This window comes from Lissotriton helveticus, chromosome 11, assembly GCF_964261635.1.
Source record: "Lissotriton helveticus chromosome 11, aLisHel1.1, whole genome shotgun sequence".
In the NCBI taxonomy this organism is placed as follows: Eukaryota; Metazoa; Chordata; class Amphibia; order Caudata; family Salamandridae; genus Lissotriton; species Lissotriton helveticus.
Window position 1 is genome coordinate 17,709,205 of NC_136072.1, and position 22,697 is coordinate 17,731,901.

The 22,697-nt window shown below is 43.5% G+C and overlaps 1 protein-coding gene across 1 annotated transcript in view; it reads right to left on the reverse strand.

Annotated features, from left to right (window-relative positions):
• CCDC50 (coiled-coil domain containing 50) overlaps nt 1-22,697 on the reverse strand; it is a 72,296-nt gene that overhangs the window by 15,639 nt on the left and 33,960 nt on the right. The window contains exons 5-10 of the mRNA XM_078666435.1: nt 20,748-20,856; nt 14,600-15,364; nt 13,441-13,556; nt 9,653-9,697; nt 5,776-5,877; nt 4,820-4,899 (exon numbers count right to left, since the gene is read on the reverse strand). Of these exons, the coding sequence (XP_078522561.1) occupies nt 4,820-4,899; nt 5,776-5,877; nt 9,653-9,697; nt 13,441-13,556; nt 14,600-15,364; nt 20,748-20,856 (1,217 nt within the window). The remainder of the gene's footprint in view (nt 1-4,819; nt 4,900-5,775; nt 5,878-9,652; nt 9,698-13,440; nt 13,557-14,599; nt 15,365-20,747; nt 20,857-22,697) is intronic.

A 22,697-nucleotide genomic window follows, 5' to 3' on the forward strand; every position in this document is an offset into this window, starting at 1 on the left:
GGCGCTGTTCGGCTTCACCCAAAACAAACGTTCACGATGAAATTCTATTAGTTGAGGTTTCTGCTGCTGATCAAACCCAGCTTTCTTGAAATGAAAGTTACACCGTCGGTGGAAATGGACTGGAGAGGTCCCGGAGCTCTGGTAGTTCTAGATTTAAAGCAGGAGTGGTTTAACAAACCCTTTAGTGCATTTTTGAATGCATAGTCCCGTAATACCTCTCTGTGAATTATGGGCGTACCAGGATGCGAAGAAGAACCACCTGGACTGCAGAAGCTACTCCTGCTTGGAGCCTGGAAACTTGAAAGCTCAGGGTACGAGGAGATCCGCGCTTCGTTTAATGATCTTGTGGCCGAACGCATTACTCAACGTTCTTCTTCCTTGTACTTCCTTGTCTTGGGGTAATGTTCTGTATCTTTAGGTGTGTGACCTCATGCATTGCACAATGTATAGAGGATGCTTTCTGAAGGACATTTTCTATTTAAAGTAAAGTGTTAGAGATGATAAATTCGATCTATAAGATGTAATATCATGCATCTATAATGTGAAATGTGTAAAATTATACTTTAAAAATCATGCAAGAAAAGTATGCCAAGATATGGAGTGAAACAGACAGACAGAGAGAGACAGACATAAAGACATTTAAAGTGCATCGGTACCAGCCTCAAGGGAGTGGAATTAAGGTCTGAACAGATCATTTGGCAGTACCGTTAGTACTGACCCTCTCTTATTCAGATCCTCCTAGGAAGAGACAGACTCAGGGAATGGGCAAAAGGAACTATAAAAATGTTACCAATGATTCTCTGGCCCCTCATTAGTTCTGTCTCCCTGCCGTCAGACCCAGAGAAGGCAGCACAAAATCTTGCCAACTCCATCACTGGGGCAATAGATGCTCTAGCTCCAGCTATACACCGATACTCAGCGAGGCGTAGACCCTCCGCCCCCTGGTTCACTGAGCCTCTTAGGTTGATGAGACAGGGATGCAGGAGACAGGAGAGAAAATGGAGGAAACTGGGGACACTATGGACAGAGAGACTCACAAACGACTGTTAAGTGAATATAAGGCCTCGGTCATTAAGACAAAACAAGAATATTTCTCCAACCTCACAACTTCTCTCAGTTCATCGAAGGAGCTGTTCAAGATAGTGGATTCCCTCTGCTCACTACAAGTTCCAGACCCAGTGAAGGGATCTCAGGAGCTTTGTGACAAGATCGCAACTTTTTTTATATTAAAATCAAAGAGATTGCTGCCAATCTAGAAACACAGAAAAAATCCCTTGGGAACCACACTATCCAGGCTCTCACAATCCTAGAAGCATGGCCTAAAGATCCCACCAAGACTCTCTAATTTCCCACTGATTACACTCGACAATCTCAATTCATTGCTGAATAGGACCAAATCTTCCTCCCCTCTGGACCCATGTCCTCTCAAAGTGATGAAGGAGTGTAGGGACACACTACTTCCTCCTCTATTGGAAGTAATGAATAATGCCCTGTTGCACGGGGTTTTTTCTTCAGTCTGGAAGAAAGCGATTGTCAGGCCGCTACTTAAAAAATCCTCCCTTGACCCCACAATATTATAAAATTTCAGACCCATATCTCTACTTCCTGCCCCCGCCAAAATGCTTGAGGCCCACCTGAATCTGCACTTGTCTGCCTTCCTAGACTCCTCTGGGTTTCTAGATCAAACCCAGCATGGGTTCAGGAAACTCCATAGCACGGAGTCTGCACTCACTATGGTGTCAAATAACATCAGAATGAAAGTGGATCAGGGACAGACAACGCTGCTGGTCTTACTCGATCTGACCGCAGCATTCGACACCCTATCTCCCTCGATTCCAACATCTCCTTTGAGGGAGATAGGAGTGGAGGGGCCAGCCCTGAACCTTCTGTCCTCTTTTTTAGACCTCAGAGAACAGAGGATCAAATTGGGAGAATACCTCTCCCCTGTTACATCTCTGCAATGTGGGGTACCACAAGGGTCGGCTCTAAGCCCGACCCTATTTAACATTTATGTGGCCCCTCTAGCGAGATTAGTAAAAGCGCAGGGAATGGAAGTAGTGTCATACGCAGATGACACTCAGATCATGGTGTCACTGGCCCAACCGGTCAGCACCTCTGCGTCCAGCTTCAGGAGTTGTATGCAATCAGTCTCTGACTGGATGATTGTCAACTCCTTGAGGCTGAATGGCGACAAGACCGAGGTGCTGATTTTCGGAAGGGACCAGGATGTGTGGTCAAACGAATGGTGGCCGCAATCCCTGGGAACCTGCCCGGTCCCCTCTCATTCAGCTAGGAATTTAGGGGTCATCTTCGATATCTCACTGGGAATGACCCTTCAGGTCAATAGAACTGTGGCTACTTGCTGGGGAATCATCAAAATTCTCCGACGAATAGTGCATTACCTTTCCCCGCAAGCTAGGAAACAGACAGTAGTTGCGTTGGTTGGTTCAAGATTGGACTACTGCAACTCACTGTATGCTGAGATTAACAAGGGTCTAATCCAGCGCCTCCAAATAGTACAGAACGCGGAAGCAAGATTTGTCCTAGATATTCCCCGCTCTTCCTCTGCAACACTAGCCAGAAAGAGCCTCCACTGGCTTCCTATAGAGCACCGTATCTCCTTCAAAATCATTTGTCTAGTGCATAGCGCTCTGAAAGCTGGAACATCTGGTGGGCTGGGATCACTTCTCTCTGGCTATGTCCCCAGCAGATGTCTACGCTCATCACAACAGAATCTTTTGGTGATCCCTCGGTCTAAGAAGACCAGATGGGGAGGAAGAGCCTTCTCTACAGTTGCCCCGCGCCTCTGGAATGCACTTCCAGTGGAACTTAAGTCCTTATCCCCACTGCCCCTCTTTAAAAAGGCCCTTAAAACATGGTGTTTCAAGAAAGCTTACCAGTAATCAGCTCTCTGGACATGTAAATAATTTTGGGTTAGGCGCCTTGATGCCCATTGGGCAAAGTCTACGCGATATAAATTTGCTTTCATTTCATTTCATTCATTCATTTCATTAATAGCAGACAAAAATTAATATTTACGTCTCGCAATGATTTTGCTGATTGAACCTTCTAGAGTCACAAGCTGTACATTGTTCTTCCATCTTTGGTTGGGTCTGGATGTTTTGTTAGTAAAATTAATATTTTACTTTTGGGGTCCCACCAGAGGCGAAGCCAGCAGTACTGCCCACAGATCGAGGCCAATTTATTTTTTGTACCAATTTAATGTCCCTTGTAGGAGACACTATTAAATTTTTTCTTTTCAAGCTGGTCGCGCTTCGTATCAGCTAGCCACTTCATGAACGAGTGAGGAGTAGAACTATTGTCCAGTGGAGAACCCTCTTCACATCTGGTAGCGAAGTATTCCTTTCAGTAGTCACCCATAACTTTTTATCCTCCTAAGTGAATGTTAATACATTTGCTGCTCTTTATGGTGTATTAAAATGTCAATCTCTTGCAGCTCGTCTTCTGCTGGGTGCGTGCCGTCTGTTTTAATATTCTCAGCTATCTCAGCTTTGTGCTCCCCGCTCACTTGTTTTAGTGTCTTTTTATAGAAGTTTAATGTCACAATCAAACACTTTTTTGCTGTATGAATTAGAGGCTGTATTTCCACTTTTAGAAATGTTTTATTTTTTGGCAACAAGTTTCTGAATGAAGGCTGCAACACTGGTATAATATGTCTTAGTCTTTATTTTCAAAGCCTGATTCATCTTATAAATCTTCTGAGCTTTCTTATCCTAAGTCGAGTTGGGCGCTTTTCATTTTGTCTTTCCAGGTCCTCTTTCTATCAGGAAGACTTTGTTCATTTAGTAAAATGTAAACTTTTCCTTGGTTTCAAGTGTCAAAGTTTTCCACTTCAAAGAAGAAACCAAATAAGTGGTTTAACCTTTAATTCCCATTTTCCAGCGCCAGAGGTGGGTGGGACAGAGGCATTGGTAGTTTATACCTTTTTACAACTGATAAAATGTCTTTAAGGACAGATTTCTGGTTGCTCTATATGTACTAAAAGGCCACTATCATCGGAGACTGAATTGTTCCTTCACTTCAGTTTCTTCGCCTTTCAGAGCCCGACTCCTTCGAATCTAAGCCTACGTGGCCACGGTGGGCAACAATCCATGCCTCATGCTTGGCAGAGCACGTCCATTCATTTTTTCCTGTTTTCAGCATTAGTTTATGTAGGGAATGCAACTTTGTCTTATTATCGTGAGGTGGGCATAAACATCATCTCATGTTCAACCCCGTTTGGACATCGCAGAGACAATTCAAACTAGAATACTGTGGACAATCCGCGAGTGTGAGGGTTTAGCGAGAGGGGACATAACTTGCCGGCATTAATGTAGGATCTTTAGTGTTGATGACTTCCATAATGACATTACACTGCTCAACAAGTTAAACAGGACGGGATTAATACTACATAAAGCCCTAAAGTGAATGTTTACTGTTCTAAAAAGATATTAGACACATTTTCACAATGACACAGATGAACAGAATCCACCTAGCCGCTTTCCAGAAGTGAAGACTAGACCCTCAAACAATGGGGACAGTGCAAGGGAAAATGGCTGAGAAAGGATTTGTGCAGCAAAGAGGGGAGGGCACTGTGGGATATGAAAAGGGTGGGGGGGGTTAGAGGGGGATTCACAAAAGTTGCATTCATGTAACAATATCCGAGACGTCTCCATCACCCATCATTTACCAACTTGGACCATCCGCCACCACAACTCCAGAATATCAATACAGTTTTGGACACCGGTTGTCCGGCCACAGATAACGGATTGTTCCAAACCACATCTACAGGGAGTAAAGTGTAATGAGAATTTCTTACCTTAATGGTTTATCGCTTCTTGATCTGGGATGTTCTTGGCGGTCTCTCGATCGCGAGTGTCCATGTTCATTTACTTCAAGCTGAAAAATAGGAGCCGGTGGGTCTGGGGTGGAACAGCGTGAGCAGATTAAGTATCATGTTTTAGGATCACCCCTTAAGTCCTTCGAAACACTGGCCAAGCTCACTTAAGATGTACCAAGTACCCAATTCTTTAGCACCAGTTAAAATTGGAATAGGCCACATCACCCTCCCACTGTTGGAACAGCTCCAACTAGTTACCTTTTCTCTTCTATGAAACAAGATTAAGGTGAAATGCTCTCGTTGGAAGAGCGGCTAGCTGGTGCTGCACAGGCCGGAGTACTCTACTTATCAAACATCGATAAAGACTGGGTCAAATGTCCCTCTGTGACCGACTCTCCCTACACTCGAGATTCTACAACCTTCCATCTTCAAGGCAAGGGATATTGAGTCTCAGACAAAAAACATAAACCTTGATATCTGCACGGTTCAGTATCCATTACAAGAGAGTTACGTCAGTTGAAGAAGTCATGAAACTAAGCTTATGTGGAATACAACAGTAGTAGCACATTAGTCTAGTTGAACTACATTTAATAATAAATTGGGGGAAATTTACTAAAATCTTTTTTTAAAGCAGTATTAATTTCCATGGGGTGATGAATTTTGTCTTTAAGATTATATACAGATATATACTGAAAATAAATCTGTTTTCTAACAGTGTAAGCATTCCAAAATACCACCTGGTTGCTAAGTATTCCCCAGAATCATGTTCAGAATAAAGCCCTTGAAAAAAACCGGACCGTAAGGTACGTAGATTTCTGAAGGGTCAGTGAAAATTGCAGATTAGAAAAGGTAAGTAGATGCAACCAAAAGGGTTAGTCTGCAAAAAGCGCAAAAAAAAAATTACGACAAAAGGAGGAAAACAAAAGCATAATTACATTCCGGTCGTCTGGTAGGCGCTTTTCATGAGATGGCTTTTCACACGATTTTGGTTTCCTGTGCGCTTTCTTCTCTCGCTCCATAAACAGTCGAGCGATTTCCTAAAACAAAATAAACACCATCATTATTAAGGTCAACGCAATATGTTTGTAGAAGAATGTGGAGGCAATTTTAAGTTTAGTACCACGCCAACTAAAGTTGCTCATTATAAGACTCAAGTACAGTCTCAGCACGAAGGAGGTCTGGCCGCATTGTACACTGAAAATGACAGAACGCGAGGCACACATTTGGGATTGAAGTCTGAATGTCTTGGAAAAGCAGTGACACCTTGCGTTGTACAATCGTCTGCCATACTGGTGTTCTTCCACTAGTGAACTGCCCAATTATCCAGATAGTTGGATGATTGCAACATATTCTCAGGACATACAAAAAGACCCAACAGCTCTTTTTTGCAGTTTTATAGAAATTAGCTGTTAAGTCCATGTAATCAACTCCTGCCTATACCACTTAAAGAATATTCTGCCTAGAATATTCCATACACAACACAATATTTCATACTTTCAACAAATTCAGAGCAACACCCACGCCAACTATCTTTACAGAAACTTAGGGTTCTTCACTTATGTTGCTAGTTACATTTAATACCTGCTCTTCGACATTTGATTTTTATAGGACGTTTCACACACACTGCACGGATTTTACTCAAAATCATTTTGTAGCAGCTCTATCATTTCTAAAAAAAATTAAAAATACATTTTAAAATTGGTTTCGCATCATTTTCACCCAAGCTAAGTATACTAATCCAAACAGAGAATATAGTCACCGGCAGCAAGCAGAAAACACATTTGTTACTTAGTTGAGGACTGATTCCATATGATGCAATGTGTAGGAATGTTTAGGGTCCGATAGCGGAAGAAAAATACTTTAACAAATGAACTTACCTGCAGCAGCAGTTCTCCTTTAAAGATATCATAATTTTCATACACACTAGAATATTTCTGGAGTTAACTTGGAATGTAATTTTGGATCAGTGGGTCCTTTAACCCCTTCAGCGCTAATGACAAGGGTAACTCGTCATGGACTTTCCATTGATTTCAATGGAAAGTCAATGGGAAGAAGAGGGAGTACCTTAGCAGCCAAGTGGTTAAGCACTTTTGGAAAGATTCTCTTTTTCTGGAGGTATTAAATTACTTCTTAAAGAGTGCTTAACATTGGGAGTGTGGGGCTTTCTTGATGCCTTACAGATGCAGTGAAAATGTTCCCCTATGTCAGAGTAAATCCTAATAAGTCCAAATACTAGAATACATTCTTCTGTTTTGGGACACTTGTATAAAATACAGTGTTTCTGTTTAGAGGACTGTCATTTCCTTTTTCCAACTACACAAACATCAGCAATTCCTCATTATGGTGAAAGGTTTGTGAACCATTTTCGTGGTGATTCTGACTAGAATTGCATTTCTTATTGGATAAAGATGGAACCATCGCTATATGGATTTCCTTTCGTGTTTAACCACAAAGCATGAAGAAACATGTTTAAGATTTGCCCATTTTCAAAATGTTTAGAAAAATTCAAAAACAATTATCACCCTTTCCCTACAAGGAACCCCAAATGTATGTCTTCCTATAGGCTACGATCAATCAAAGCACCAATAGATAGGAGGAGGTAAAGCACATTTTATCCTGAGAGCGCTACACGTGCTTCTCTGTTATCCACCACTCTCACGTTAAGCATCTCTTGAGAAAACTCTTTTTGCATCTGATGCAGAAATAGTGTCGACACTGAACTTTCCAGGCCCAATACCACTACACTGCATTTGTGCCTTCGTGCTTCGCTAGCTGAAGACGTACAGTCAGGTCCACTGATTATCCACTTCAAAATGGTGTGATGGGACTCAGTTCAAGACAGACAAGCAAGTACAGGAGGCGCACGGGGCAGCTGCCCTGCGTGTATTAGCTTAACACGACCGGTGAGTCAGACATGGACGGTGTGCCAAGACTGATGGTATAAACAGCAGCAAAGACTGCCCCCCAAGTTTGACTGTCACCTAATCTGGGAACCATTCCAGATGTTAAGCCAATAGCTAATATTCTTCAAGTGTACCCAGGAACAGAGAAGAGCTCTCCCCCTTGTGGCTGCTGGAAATATATTAGCTGGAAGACAAACCAGATACAGTGTTAATCAAAAGTTGTAATACTATCCTGCACCTATAAACAGACCACTATATATCGCCACAGTAAGTAGTTTTGCTTTCAGAATAGTAAATCTACACTTTTGACACCAACTTATCTTGAAAATTTTAAAGGAGGTAACAGGAGATAGTCGATATCATGGACTTCTATATTGGGACAAAACTATTAATGCTTTAGTGAGTCGCCCACATTTTATTTACCGCTTCGCTTAGCTCAGTGCCAGATGCTACTTTGTGCCAACACTACTAAAAAGTGAAGAACCTAGCATCTGTAGAATAGATTACCACCAAATATTCATCACGTTTCGTTATCTATTGGCAGTAGATGTGCTGCACTTTTGCTAATTTGGGACTGAAAACCAAATCTCTTGCGATATCACCAACTGATAACTAACATCCAACTGAGTACTCCTCAAAGTCACCGCATGCGATCAGCAAAAAGAGGTAACATACCACTAGCTTGATGTGGGCATTGCAGTGGTCAAGTAAGGGCTAACGCTCTTCTAAAATGCCAACCGATGGACAGGAGGAGTTGCGGGGTGGACAGTTAAATCAGGACCGAAGAACTGAACGGTTTCTGGGGCGTCAGAGCAGTACATTGCATTAGAAACGCCTAAAAAGGGACCTTGTAGGGTAATGCATTGTGATAAGTCAGAAGGGTTTATCGGCGAGTTTGCAAGTGTTTGCCTCTCCATTTACAAGGTGAGCATCGGAGATAAGCCCTTCTGTCGATATTTGTTTTTAAACATACACTCATCAATAAATAGTCCCTTTTCTTGGACTCCCAACTAAACCCAGCTGTTGTGCTCTAAATAGACAGGTGGTAAATACAAATTTCAATTTTGAGAGAGGAAGGATTTTTCCTTGTTCTCCAAATCCCTTTCCACCAAGCATTACCCATTAGAAACATTTCAAATGCAAACTGATGGTCCTTAAAATCTAGTCCTATAAAGCGCCTACTAATCAGATGCAAGTGTTACAAAAACGAACAAAAGACTAAATATTGCTCAATGCAAGGCTTGAGAGCGGGTTACAATAAACTAAATGTCATTGCTTGTCAGTGAAGGTACAGTCAGTGCTGCTAGATATCCAGGGAAGTCTTCCCCTAGTCCTCAAGGTCCACCTCTAAAGTGACCGCTCCGAAGACTGGTGACCGTCTACCCATCCTTGGGATCTGAGCAGAATCCTACAAAGGGAACTTTCTAGAACATCACTGTTCTAGGACTGATGCTGAATATGAGCAGTGGGTTGTGAGGGAAGCAAGAAAGAATAAACACCCACTCAACTGGAGGAGAGGGTTTGCCTTGCATGTGAAAGACTGCAAAGAGAGACTTACAATATTGGGCACCAAAATATGAATCATACGTCTGATTGTTCTTACAAAGTAGTTAACTGTACCATGGTCCGCTATCGAGTCCCAATTATGTCACATGTGGAAGCTCAGATTGTTTGTAGGGAGTGGTTTATGATCCAGGTTTTCACAAGGAACAAACTACTTGACAAAGAGACATATCTTTGGCAGGACCTTTAAAAGGAAGAGTTTAGAAATGGAAAAAGATGCAGATCGAAAGATACTGGTGACAATAAAGACACGATTCAACTTAGGCATCGAAATGAACAAATACTGCGTTGAACACAAGTTGGGACAGCCATATCGGACCCCGCGAGCTGCTGAGAATGCACTCACCTCGTCTTGTGCAACCTGAGCTGCTCGTTCGTCTTCCAGAGAAGCCTGCAACGAAAGCAAGGCAACATTACAACTCAACACACAGACAGAGACAGACACAAAGACAGACAGATCACATTAGTTGATCAAGTCTGCAAATGTGATGAAGTATCTGGCGAGAGCTCCACAAACACTCTCTCTACAAACACCGAGTCACACAGAATGAGAGGAAGCGCTGCTGGGGGTGATATATATGAGGAGAATGAGGCAACTCCCAATGCCAGCCATCCTCACTAAGCTGGTTTCAATGATCTCCACAAACTTCTTTTTGGTGGTAAAACAACGTTTGCTCTAAAATGCCTGGACACAATAGCAGCAGCCTCAAATCAGAAAAGCATCAAAGCAATGTACATTCTCCTCACTAAGGAAGGGCTACGTAGGGGGGCCGTACACAACACTCCCATATTAAAGCTGCGGTAATAACATCAATGTACTTCATTATAGAGCACCATGTATATGATGGCAATATATAATAAATGTAAATGTATTTGAGCTTGTAAAGCGCACTGCTACCCGTCCATAGGTTTCCTGGCGCTGTATAACTCTGGGGAACCCGTCCTGGCTTTCCCTGTGGGATGGTCCGTGCTGGGAGTCCCCAAGGTGGAGCTAGGCATCCCTGGAATTGATGGGGCAGTTGTGGAGATTAGGCAAGCTAATGCCCAGAGTTGCCGAGTGGAACCCCTGATTAGAGTAAGCACCAAAGCGAGAATTATCGAGTCCGCTGACCCAGGTCCAGGTAATCTGTGTTACACTGTGTATCCGGCGGCCCAGGTTTAATAACAGTAACCTCACTGCTCTGACATCACCCATCTCATAGGAACCACAACTGCACCCTGAGAGGACACCCAGTGCCTGGAGAAAAGGGAAGCATTACAACAGTAGCAGCCAGGACAAGACGTGCATGAAGTTACCAGGGACACATGCTGCCTACATTCACTGGCCATAAAGCTCCACAAGGTTGGTGCAGCACAAGAGGAAGGCCACTCTTCTAATCACCCCAATGCACCAAAGGTTCTCTCCTATTCTCAAAGGATGCAAACCTAGCACAGGGACCACAGATTTTTTATGTGTGGAAAATACTGTGGGGGCAGTTTTCTGTTTGGTGCTTAAGGCAACCATCACCGGCCCCCCGACCCCATGCAGCCCCTCTACACACCTTTGCTCCCTACATTGCACAATCATTCGTTAAAAAAAAACCTAACTATAAGCATGTTCTTCGCAATGGAAGCTTAAAAACAGAGTGTGGCAAACACGCAAAGTTGGCTATTCCATACTGCGCCGAGCACTCTTGCCTCATCGGCCAGTAAACTGAGCACAAGAAAACGTCTGCAGAAGGCAGCACATGCACAACATAGGCACCAAACTAACGTACAACAGTACTGAAAAAACTGCACATCAGCTCTGCATGGAGCACTTGCCACAGGCTTGAAGTGAAACTGTGACCCTGAGAGAAAATGGGTAGACTAATAGTAAAATTAAGATGTCACTCGAAGACTCCGACCGGAAATTCAGTGAGCATCCTCATAATTAAAACTACAAATAAAAGGGAAAAGTGTTTAGTAAGGATTGTTACAAACTTGAAGTTCTTGTTAGGAGTGGCCTCTAATTCTCATTAGGCCGATCACAGCATTACTGGCCGCATTGGAATGATAAGATTTGTGGGAACACAGCAACCTCTTTAATTCCACACAGAGACATTGTGTGCAGAAACAGCAGAAATCCCACTGTGAAAGTCCAGGGGCAAAATGTAGAATTGTTGAGTGACACTCGGCTGATCTGGAGGAGTTGCTGGGATCTAGCCCTTAGAGGCTCGATTGTTGATGGGCAGTTTGAGCAAGGGAGGGATCTCCCAACTGCATCGCTCTCTGGTCAACAACGCTGCATAGACGCTGTACTTAATACGACGGAGATGGGAGGGCTGGGTTAGGGACATGGATGACTTGGGAGTGGCGGATGGCCTGTACGAGTCCCAGGGAACTCGCTATTTCTGCGCGCCTCAGGCTAGTACAGTTACATTATTTACACCTCACATACATGACAGTCCGTCACTCTTAGTGGCCCTCAAAGGCCCAACTCATAATAGGGCAGATGTCCCCCACTCACTGAAGTTCCAGTACCTCTTGTATTAGTAACTCTGCCGGTAGAGAAATACCAGACCATTTTCAGGCCGCTTGCAATGAGGGCCTTTTTGCGCAACATAGTTACCAACCAAACAGTGCAATTAGTACATTGTGCACAGGCATATTATTTTATTATTATTTATATTTATATGGCGCACGAATCATCCCCAAGTGGATCTCTCGGTGCCTAGGAGGCGAACAGACCAATGTGCATAAATGCTGAAATGTGCTTAAGAGAAAGAATACAAAGCGGAAGAACTATTTATGTGGGGAATTGCTTATGTATCGATTAACTCCACACCACAAGGTTTAACAGGGATGTGGCAGCCCAATTCAAAATCAGACCTTTGAAAAAGGTGTGCAATTTTAAGTTCAATAGTCTATGCAACTTGTAAAATGTTTGGGTGGGGAATTAAAACGGTTACCTGTTTTTCAGGGTCTGCGTGGTGGGTTAAAAAAGCTCAATTCAGTTATTTACCATAAAAACCCCCCAACTCTAGCTCTAATCTGTTCATTTAGTCTATGCTAAAAAGAGGTCTAATGTATAACCCTTACAATCCTCTAATGCCAACACCTTTTACCTCGAGCTGTTAACCACACACTCATACAAACATTTTTGCTTACTCATCCCAGTCCTCTAACCTCCACCACCATCACAACCACATTAGTTCCATCCTTAAACCAGTTTATGCCATAGTCATAAAAGCATCCCGCTGCCACTGCTACAAACCTTAACCAGTTACCTTGCTGTATGTAGAGCTGTAGTTTTACGCTAACATTTTACCAGACTCCTTCACCCAAACTGTAAACATTAGGTTTTTTTATTAAGATTTTTCTTTCATCGGATTTTGTTTATTTTTTTTATATAGTTTTTTTTCCAAACTGTTGACATTCAAACAAGTGAACATGGACGCCTTTTCAGGGACCGCTTACCCATGCAAATAACATTAAAACCAGAATCAAATCAGCAAACACCAAACACCTCAAAGGTTACCATCACAGAAGAAAGAACCTGTAAGAAGGCTGAGCCACCTTGCAAAGTCAAAGGGAAATGCAAGAGTTGTACAATGCAAAACATGGAAAATAAGGACTTAAAACGTTTTGTTCACTCTGCAGAGAAGGAAGGGTGGAGAGAGAAAAAAAAAATCACAGGCCCTGAATAAAAGATTATAGGTCAATGAGAAATTACCTGTACAGACTCTGCAGCTGGAAGAAAAATTCAAAATGACAGGAATGCATCACTTTAAAAAAAAGAATTCCAATTTGACAGAAGCAACATTTGGAGCACAAAACCTGCCTCACACCCCATGCTGAACAAAACGGAAGGGAGAGTGAAGTGTAAAGAAAGCCAGGCAGAAAGGGACTGATCATTAGCACTCGTCACAACTTTGCTAATGGCTCAAAGAAAGACGTAATGCCTTGACAAATAAGTTGCACCTTCCACCACCAGCTCAGACCAGAGGTGCCAAAGACGGAGACTTATCTTAACTGGGCAACGCGATTGTTCAATAGAAGTAATGTTATTGTCATTGTATGAAATGTGATTTTAACAAGTTTAAGTTTGCTAGAATATGGCGCTTATTAAAATGGTATTTTGCCACAAATGACTCCATGCCAGCTTTTGGTCACCCTTAGCTCTTCCTCTTGTAGCCGTCGAGCGATCGCTGCATCATCCAGCTGCGGGTTCTGGACTTCCACCCGAGGCTTGCTGTGAGCCACATCTCTTGTGGCTCTCGACTTCATGCCTGGAAAAATCAAACAGGATAAATGAGCAATGTGGGTCCAGGGGCATCAAAGGATCAGCCCAGAAACTGTGTGCCCAGGGCTGAAGGATGAGCCCAGACCTGTATTCAGACACAGTTTCTGGGCTACTCACAGCACCCAAACAAGAACCACAGATCTGCAGCTGGAGAAGCCCTCGTTACCAAGTATACAACAGAAAACCTCCAAGCGCTGATACAAGGGCAGAAGGCGAGAGAGAGGTGGCACCACAGACACTAGCGACATTGCACCCATAACCCAGAAATTACAAAATAGGAAGTGAACCAGACAATTTCACATTAAAAAAAGGAAATGGTGGATTTGAGATACCAAGCTTTTCATCCCAGAACAAGACATTAGGCAAAGAACTTACAATTAGAAGATTAAATCCAAGTTTATACAGAGATTCAGACTGCATACGACTGAACATGAGAAAAAGGTACTTTACTTTGCACAGTTTAGTAATGCGGTGCACACATGACATTTCCAAATCATCCCTATGTAATTGATGAGCCAAAGAAATGTTGTCATTTGTAGGAAAATCCGATAGGCAATTAATTGGGAAGAGTGACAGAGGGGACGAGGTGAAGTAACATTGCAGTTTTATGGCAAGATGAGTGAAAGACAAATATTCAACATTTCAAGCTTAACAGTACATGATCTACATGTCACAAAATATAAACATATGGATTCTATACATAATCATGCACAGAAATGGCACTTATTAAAGCCCCCTCCTTTCACATGCAAAATAGCTCATTGATTGTCAAAAGCCCACAAGCCCAAAGTAAAGAGCAGATGGAAGAAGATGTCAAACAGCAAGCAGCCTAAATCAAGACAACCGATGCAGCTTGTGATATGGACAGAATGAAGCGTGATCCGCTATGCACCAAGCAGGGTACAGTAACCATAGCCAGAAGGGAAAAAGAAGTGCTGAAAATTTCTGGAAGAGCAATGGCCAGAAGAATCACTCGGCAGCAAATCGGAGGCATTCGTCCCAAGAGCAGAGTCTTCTGCGCGGTTTTACCTGGATCCTTATGGCGGCCTGCATCCCTGTCCTTGTAGGGAGAGGGGCTCCTTCTCCGATCTCCACTTCGCTTAGGGTCCAAGTGGTCAGCTCGCTTAGGATCCCTTTTATTTTGCACCCTCAAGTCATTGAATTCCTCACAGTCTGCAACTCGTTCGGGAGACCTCCCCGGGGTTCGAGTACACCTGTCTCTTTTGCGGAGCGCGTCTTCCGAAGGACCATGCTGCTCCCTATGGTGGCCTGCGTCCCTTGCAGCGTCCCTTCCATTATAGGGCGACGGGCTCCTTTTTCCATGGCCTTTTCGGTTGGGTTCCACGTGGTCAACTCTCTTATGGTCTCTTCTAGTTCTTTCCTTTAGGTCATGGTATTCGTCGTCGTATGGAACCCCTCGAGGAGGAAGTTCCTGGTGCCGAGTGGACTTATGACCCGCAGAAGGATGGTCGTCCTCACAAACCGGCTCTCTGTGACTGCGACTCGTGACCGCCTCTCTACTGGTCTTGGGGGCAGGAGGTCTCGGAGGCCTCTCTTTATTGGGAGATGATCTGTCTGGACCTCTATGAATCGGACCATCGCGCTCTCCAGGATCATCAGAATGCCTTCGGAGACGATCAGAGACAGCATGTCCGTGCTCCGGGGCATTACTGGAGCTCGCAGGCGGGGAACGCTTCCTCTCGTCCCTTGGCCTTCCAGCTGGCTCCCCACTTCGGGTCCGGTGAGGACGATGATAATCAGATTGGTGTTCCTCGTTCCTGCCTCTTGAGTGGGCTGAGGAATGAGGGGCAGAGAGGACATGATAAACAGGCATGCAGGTTAGTACAACGTTTGGCAATGCACAAGCACAAGCACACTGAATGGATCTATGACGTGAACACAATGAGGGAGGGACACAGTCACTAATAGGCAACAGAAGAGAGCGTGGTCATGATACCGCATGCAGTAGAAGTGATCATCACTGCTGAAGGAATGACTTTATGACACAAACACGGACCACCACAAAAAGTAAATTAAAGTCCTCCTCTTAGCCACACTGTTTGTTCTGCTAGAAAGGACGCTTTCAGACGAACTGGCCCAATTTACAAAGTAGGTTAAAAATGTCTGACTACACTATGCATAAGAAGTGCAATAAAATGCATTAAAGTTTTAACAATTTCCCATGAATTTCTCAAAGACTACAGTGTGTGAGCTCTAAAACCCAGCAGCCCCTCTGGACATCATTTGAGTGCGTTTCTAAGGACTCCATAACCTTTCCTTTTCCACTGAAATGAACACCATAAGTGTTAGATAAACAGTAGATTTGAAAAGAACTGTGTGAAACAATCGGAATGAAGGATATGTTGTAAAGAAAGAAGAACATACGACCAGGACTACCACTGCAGCCACTACTGAAGGAGAACATTGTGTGATGATACAATTAACACCTGTTAAATGGTCTCATTTGGACCAAACTGCTTTAGAGGTTTTGCAACAAGCGGTAATAGTACCCAGATACAAATTGAGCACTATGGGCCAGATGGACGAGCGCTACGTTTTGAAATTTCCTAATAGCAACTCGCAATTAGAAGTCGCAAAATGTGATGTACAACAGTGTGTTAGACACGATTTGCAATCCCAGTGGATCGAATATGTACCTACCTCATCAATAAACATGAGGGAGGTCGCAATTTGAGACCCATAGGGATTTGTTAAAAACAGAGGGATGGTGGCCTGTAGGGGACAGCAGACCACAATGTCTGCCTTAAAAAAAAAAATAATAATAGAAAATAAAAATCAATGCCTGCTCTTAAAAAAAGTTTGTGCAAATATAACCAAAGTGGTCCCCTGTGGACCCCTTCCCTTTTATGACTGGCTTACCACCTACTTGAAGTATTATTATATACATTTGAGCACCCCCCTGCAACTCATTATTAGGAAGGGACGCCATTAACACACCCTTTCCTAATACCGACACGCAAACCTTATTTTGCGAGTAACAGGTTACCGACTCGCAAAATAGGGTTAGTACATGTCCTAAGGCTATTTAGCGGTCGCAAACGGCCTGATTCTCCATTTGCGACCGCTAAAACCTTTTATACATGTGGCACTATATCGAAAAACAGGGAAGAAGAGACCCGGAAAGTGATCGCACCATCAAAAACAAATAGGACCTAAGGAGGTAGAATGAGGACGTAAGTGGGATTTTAGGAGGCTGTAATGGACTTTAATTTGTTGTCGCACTGAATCTTACCCTTCACACAACCCGCAAACCATATGATCTGTCTAGTGTCACACACAATGTGAATGAAGAGGATTCTGTTGGGTGTCAACTTCACCCAACTCTCACATCCCTTCCACTAGACCCAAAATAAGCCAGGACAGCCACGGTAGGTAAGCCAAGCGTGTAAACCCTTCTGATCGCTCAAACAAAAGGAGAAGTGACTCCCAACATGGCTGAGTCAACCCCCAAGGGTAAAGGTGAGGCTGGGTCAAAAAAAGTAGTCTGCTAAGGCAAACATATGACATATGCCAAGCCAAGCTCAAGTGTGTGTGTGTGCTTTCATTTCCTGCTGGAACATCTGGTTGAAAACGTGAACCACAATTGTGGGCCTTCACTCGGTGAGAACTTTAACAGGAGGACTTTATGTAAAAAAAAATAAATAAAAAAAAAACAGTTACTAAAACATGCAAAAAGTTAAGGAGTTTTCATTTATTAAGCAAAACAACTTTAAGGGCAGGCACCAACACCTTCCATTTCACTAACATCACATTTGGATTTTATAGTTCAATGCATCTTGTTTTTAAAAAAGACACATAAGTTACAGAGTTCTCTTGTTGCTCAACTTGTGTGTATATGCATAACAAAAGAATTAAGAAACTGATCCAAGGAAATATATTGTGCATTCTTGGATGACTTCAGAGTGCTTTAAAACAAAAATAAACTTGACATGCATGAAACAAAGACAGCTACTCCCCAATGCCATTTGCTCAATATTCTCCTCCGACCTCCTACTGAAATTCATTCATGAAAAGTCTCTTTTTTTTTTTTTAGACGTGGTAAGATAATTTTATAAAAGTTAAGTAAAAAAACAAACACAAGAGTTCCACAAGTATTGCCAAAGCCATGAAATGAAGGTAAGAGAGCAAAACTGACACAATGGAGCACGGCCAAACAAAGATGTTGTAACAAAGGAAACGTGAGAATGACACCAGCGTTATAAAGTAAACTATAAAACAATCCAATTGAGAAGGAAGGGACAGAACCAGAGCTTAGTGAGAGCAGTGCACAATCCAGAGGAAAGAACAGATAAGGAAGAATATACTTGGGTTAGAAATAGAACCAAAAAATACAAGCGGGGGCCATGACCGGGAACAAACACAAGACGAAGACAGATAGACAAGAAAGAAAAGTAGCTGCAGCTACTGCAATGAAAACAAGCAGACACCAGAGAATGAACTCAAATGTAAACCAAAAAATATTACGCATTAAAAGAAAGTGTAAAATCTGAGATGGCAGCAAGGAGCAGGATTATGGTTCCTCACCATAAATATGCCTTGTGAAATTGTAAAAAAAAAAAAATAATAATAATATTTGGCCATTGCAAATTTCCATAATTACAATACTTCATGTCATTACAAGGCTTTATTGGCATAAAGCAGAGGCTGTTCGCAGTACTTGTGTTTTAGTCCAATTTGTTTTAGTCCAAAATGCATCTTCACACCCAAAATGGCCACAAGTTTGCACTTTTCACATAAGTTTAGCGTTATGGATAACTTTCACATCACTTTAGAAAAACTGAACAATATTAAGAACGAGCTATAGTTCTCCATTCGAGAAGACGCGCTCCACGAGCACGCATCACTAAGAATCATGGGAGCTGGGACAACAATCATTGTCGTTGGGTACGGAAGACAAGAACACTAGAGTTGTGCTGGTAGATCTGCAAGCGTCGAGTGCAGACGCGCCGGCAACTGAGGGAAGGGGCCAATCTACGGAGTGACAGCAGTAATGGCCTTCTAAATCCACTGTGTAGCGCCTACCTTTACAACTCATTCTAGTGCTATAGTGACTATAAGAAGCAAAGTCCAGATGCCAATTTTTAAAAATTCACTTTATTGATAAATGTTTGAATAAACGGAGTGCACCGTGTTTCTCCCATAAGTTACCTAGAATCAGTGACTGCTGAGAGCCAGGGCTATCATCTATCTTCCAAAATATATAAAGGGTAACAACAAAAACAAAGAGAAAGTCTTCCTAGAACCACTGCAGACCTGCCTGGGTTTACATCTGCAAAGGGATCACCACAAAACAAGTGGGAGATGATGGTAAACGAGCAGCCCCTGGTAAGTAGAAACTCACCCTCGCTTTGCCAGGACTGTTGCCCTTTTATCCTGGTGACATCAGCAAGAGAAGGAGCATGCCCCAGATATACAACACTGCTTTCATCTAGATAGAAGTACCATCAAAAGCACCTATAGCGCGCCACCAGTACAGGGTGAATTAAAGGAGAACAATGGAAAAAATTAATTCTTGTAGAATTTGTACTACATTTCAGAGACAGGAAGACTCCAAGAAGCAATCTGACTTTTATCGGTTCCTGAGCACCCTTTCGGACTACGAAAATAAGAATGTTGGATGTAGGTAGGCCTGTATCTGAGGTGTCGGAAGAGCGGCCTGGTCTCTGGGTAGAGGTCCCACTTTGCCCTTTGCTTTCAGAAGATATCTAAAACCACAAGAGTAGCTGCTGCTAATGTCCCTGATGTGCTCGCCGACTGCCACTCCATTGGTGGTAAAGAAACACCTCACCCTGGCACGGCGCTAGTGCACTTTATCACAATATAACAGGTACAATTCTCTCCTCCAACATCCAGGCACAACCACAGGTGCTGCAAAGAATATTCCATCCTCACTATGAACCTCATAGGTAGGAAAGGCACAGTATGTGTGCGCCCTCCCCCCATCCTTGGCATTATTGTTTTGTGCTACACAGAGGCAGGCTGCACAAATGTGCAGCAGGGAATACCTACACGGGGCAGCGGAGACAAGATAGGCTAGCCTTGCAGAGATGCAGGGAGGCAAAAGATGGCGCATGCGTTGGCTGTGCCTTTCGTCTTAAAAGAAGCGTGTGAGACCGCAGAAGTTATTCTAAATGTGGCTGCATGTCTGCACAGGGATTGGCAGTGTGTGCAGCGTCATGAAGCTTTGCACGAAGCCCAGAACACTTGCTTGAGGCAGTTAGAAGCTTGACACATCATTGTTCCTTTAAACAGTTACATTGTTCTTTATTTTTCTTCAGCATGCGCATGTATGCAGTCATTTAGCTTAATCAAAAAAGTTAATGGTACAGCGAAAAAAAAAAAAATAAGAAGCCTTTGTAGAGAACAGACATATATCCACAAACTTCAGGCTGGAAAAACGACTTAGTCTACGGCAGCAAATGGAAGCCAGATAAAAATATGCACAATGTTCTACCAAGAACAGTGTCTGAACTACATTTTTGTAAGTATAAAAGGAAAATATTTTATAGGAATATTGTATTGAGTTTTTGCACAACATCACAATGATTTTCTACACACACACACACACACACACACACACACACACACGATACTTTTGGTGGGAGTTGGTTGCCATGAAAAAGTAGAAACATTCTATCCAATGGCGTCTGCGATCGGGAAAAAGTCCCCTTGGGCGGCTGCTCCTGAAAACATTGCATCTCCTGGTTCGGAAGGGAGGCGCTCTGGAACGCTCTTTGAGGCGGAAGAATACACGAATATCAGGAGAATGAGAGAAATACTGCTCTGGGTGATTGAAAATTTACTGACAATGGATCAAAGCAAAGGATTAAGGGGCAAATGAAAAGCACAAGTCACTGGAGGGGCGGACCCAAAGTCCACTCCGTTTCATTTAAAATCATGAAGAGGTCAAGCAAGGCCGAAAAAAGAAAAAAATCTCTACATAAAACTTAAATAAAATGGCCTCACCAGGACTCAATGACAGAAATACAGTACAAAAGATGTGAGCCGCAAACCACAAGACCTTCCACAGCCCACTGACCAAAATATGTATACAGCATTTTGCAGAGCAACTGATGAAACCAGGTTGCTGGGTCATCCTGTGTATCACTCCATGGAACATGTAACAACAACAAGACTTTAGCTGAACTATCAGTACCTGGAGCCAGATGGAAACTTCCATCGTCTGCAGCCGGCGGTTCCGGAAATTGTTTCTTTCGTTTCTTTTCCTCCTTCAGCTCTTTTTCTTGCAATAAACGAGCGATGTCCTACTCAGACCAGAAGAAAGACGTTAGAAATGAGGATATTACACATTACTTTTCAATAGATTATTCTCCATGCAAAAACCAAGAAACAATGGCCTACAAGCAAGCACATCTACTAGCTGTGTTTACTGCCCCACGTTCTGTGGTGGAAAAGGTCTGTATTCTCAACTGAAAGACAGAATTTTAGGTACCAACAAACTTCCACCTTTTTACTCAGTTAATGGGAAAACTCACAAGCGCTAGTAAGAAAGGTACGCCCACCTTCGGCATGAGAGGGCTTCTCAGGGACTTGTCAGGGAGCGGGGTTTAAGTCTGTTTGAACAGACTTTAAAGATAATGACACAAACCTTAAAGGATCCAAAATCCATTTGCGAAAAGAGGTTTCAGGGGACGCAAAGCTAGGCACTAGCCTGGGGCTTGAACATTGCAACCAAACGCCACGTGCTCTTCGACAATGGTGCATTGGATTCTTTTTGAAGAATCTGATCTATGGGGAGACCCGAAAGAGATATTAAAAAGACCTGCGATACAGAAGATACGATGAAGCCACATCACAAAGAGTATAGCGGCGACCAGAGTCTGTTGGGCGAATGAGTGTTTGTACCATGGATTGAAGCTGCTGGTTCCACGTAGGAGATGTGACTGAAGCTTACTGGCCTGGTGGCGGTAGCTCTTAATTCTGTATGTCAGCGGTGGTAAATTAGCAACTTCCATGACTAACACGAGGTGCCATGGGCCTTCAGAACACCTAAGTCTCCAATGCCGCCAGTAAAAATTTAGAACAAAATAAACAAAGGCAAAAACAAAATTTTTGAAACTGGTTAGTGGCAACCAATCTGGAGGTAGTATCAATGGACTGAAATACTACATTTTGACAGGTTCTAAATGTTCACTTTTCACCTGACGCAATGAGAAGGAATCGTTATTGATCACTGCAAAAGATGTTTCAAAGGATACAACTAAACTTTTGCTCGAGTCCGAGCTTTTCACTCTGAATTGTATTCCTGCTCTTGTGCTTCCTTTCGACCCATCTGCTTTGTGGAGACCTTTATTTGGTATACTTCAACAAAATTTACATTCAATTTTCCGATCCCTACTTGGGAGTGCATATAATATTCGTACGCACTATATATATATATTTTTTTTTTTTGTTTGTTTACAGTGTATTTAATATACAGCCTGTTAGACGGGGACCTGGAGGGTCGGCCGAGCACAAGGGAGAGGCCTCCAGTGAGGACCGTCTCTAACGATCGCACAGACAGGTAACTTCCCCCCCCACAGATGGACACCACACGAAGATCAGGGCAACACCTTTTATAGGCAATTCTTGGAGTAGGGTGGTACGATACAAGGCGATCAGGACACAATGATCCTCTCAATTCTAGTCTCTAGTAGGGGAAGGGGGTAGCGGGACAGTCTTGGTACCCACAGGTACTGAGGTGTAATGGTGGTAGCTCACAATCCTCGAGCTCGGTGTTCGGAGGGGTCAGACCGCGGCAGCGCCAGCAGGTCCCGAAGAGGTCGTAGGTGGCAACGGGCCGCGGCAGCGCCAGCAGGTCCCAACGAGGATGAAGGTTACGTCGGGCCGCGGCAGCGCCAGCAGGTCCCACGAGGAGGAAAGTTGCAGAGGGCCGCGGCAGCGCCAGCAGGTCCCGAAGAGGTCGTAGGTGGCAACGGGCCGCGGCAGCAGGTCCCAACGAGGATGAAGGTTACGACGGGCCGCGGCAGCGCCAGCAGGTCCCACGAGGATGAAGATTGCAGAGGGCCACGGCAGCGCCAGCAGTCCGTCAAGGATGAGTTCGTCGCGGTGTCTCTCGACTCCAGGATACAACTGCCTTCCTGTC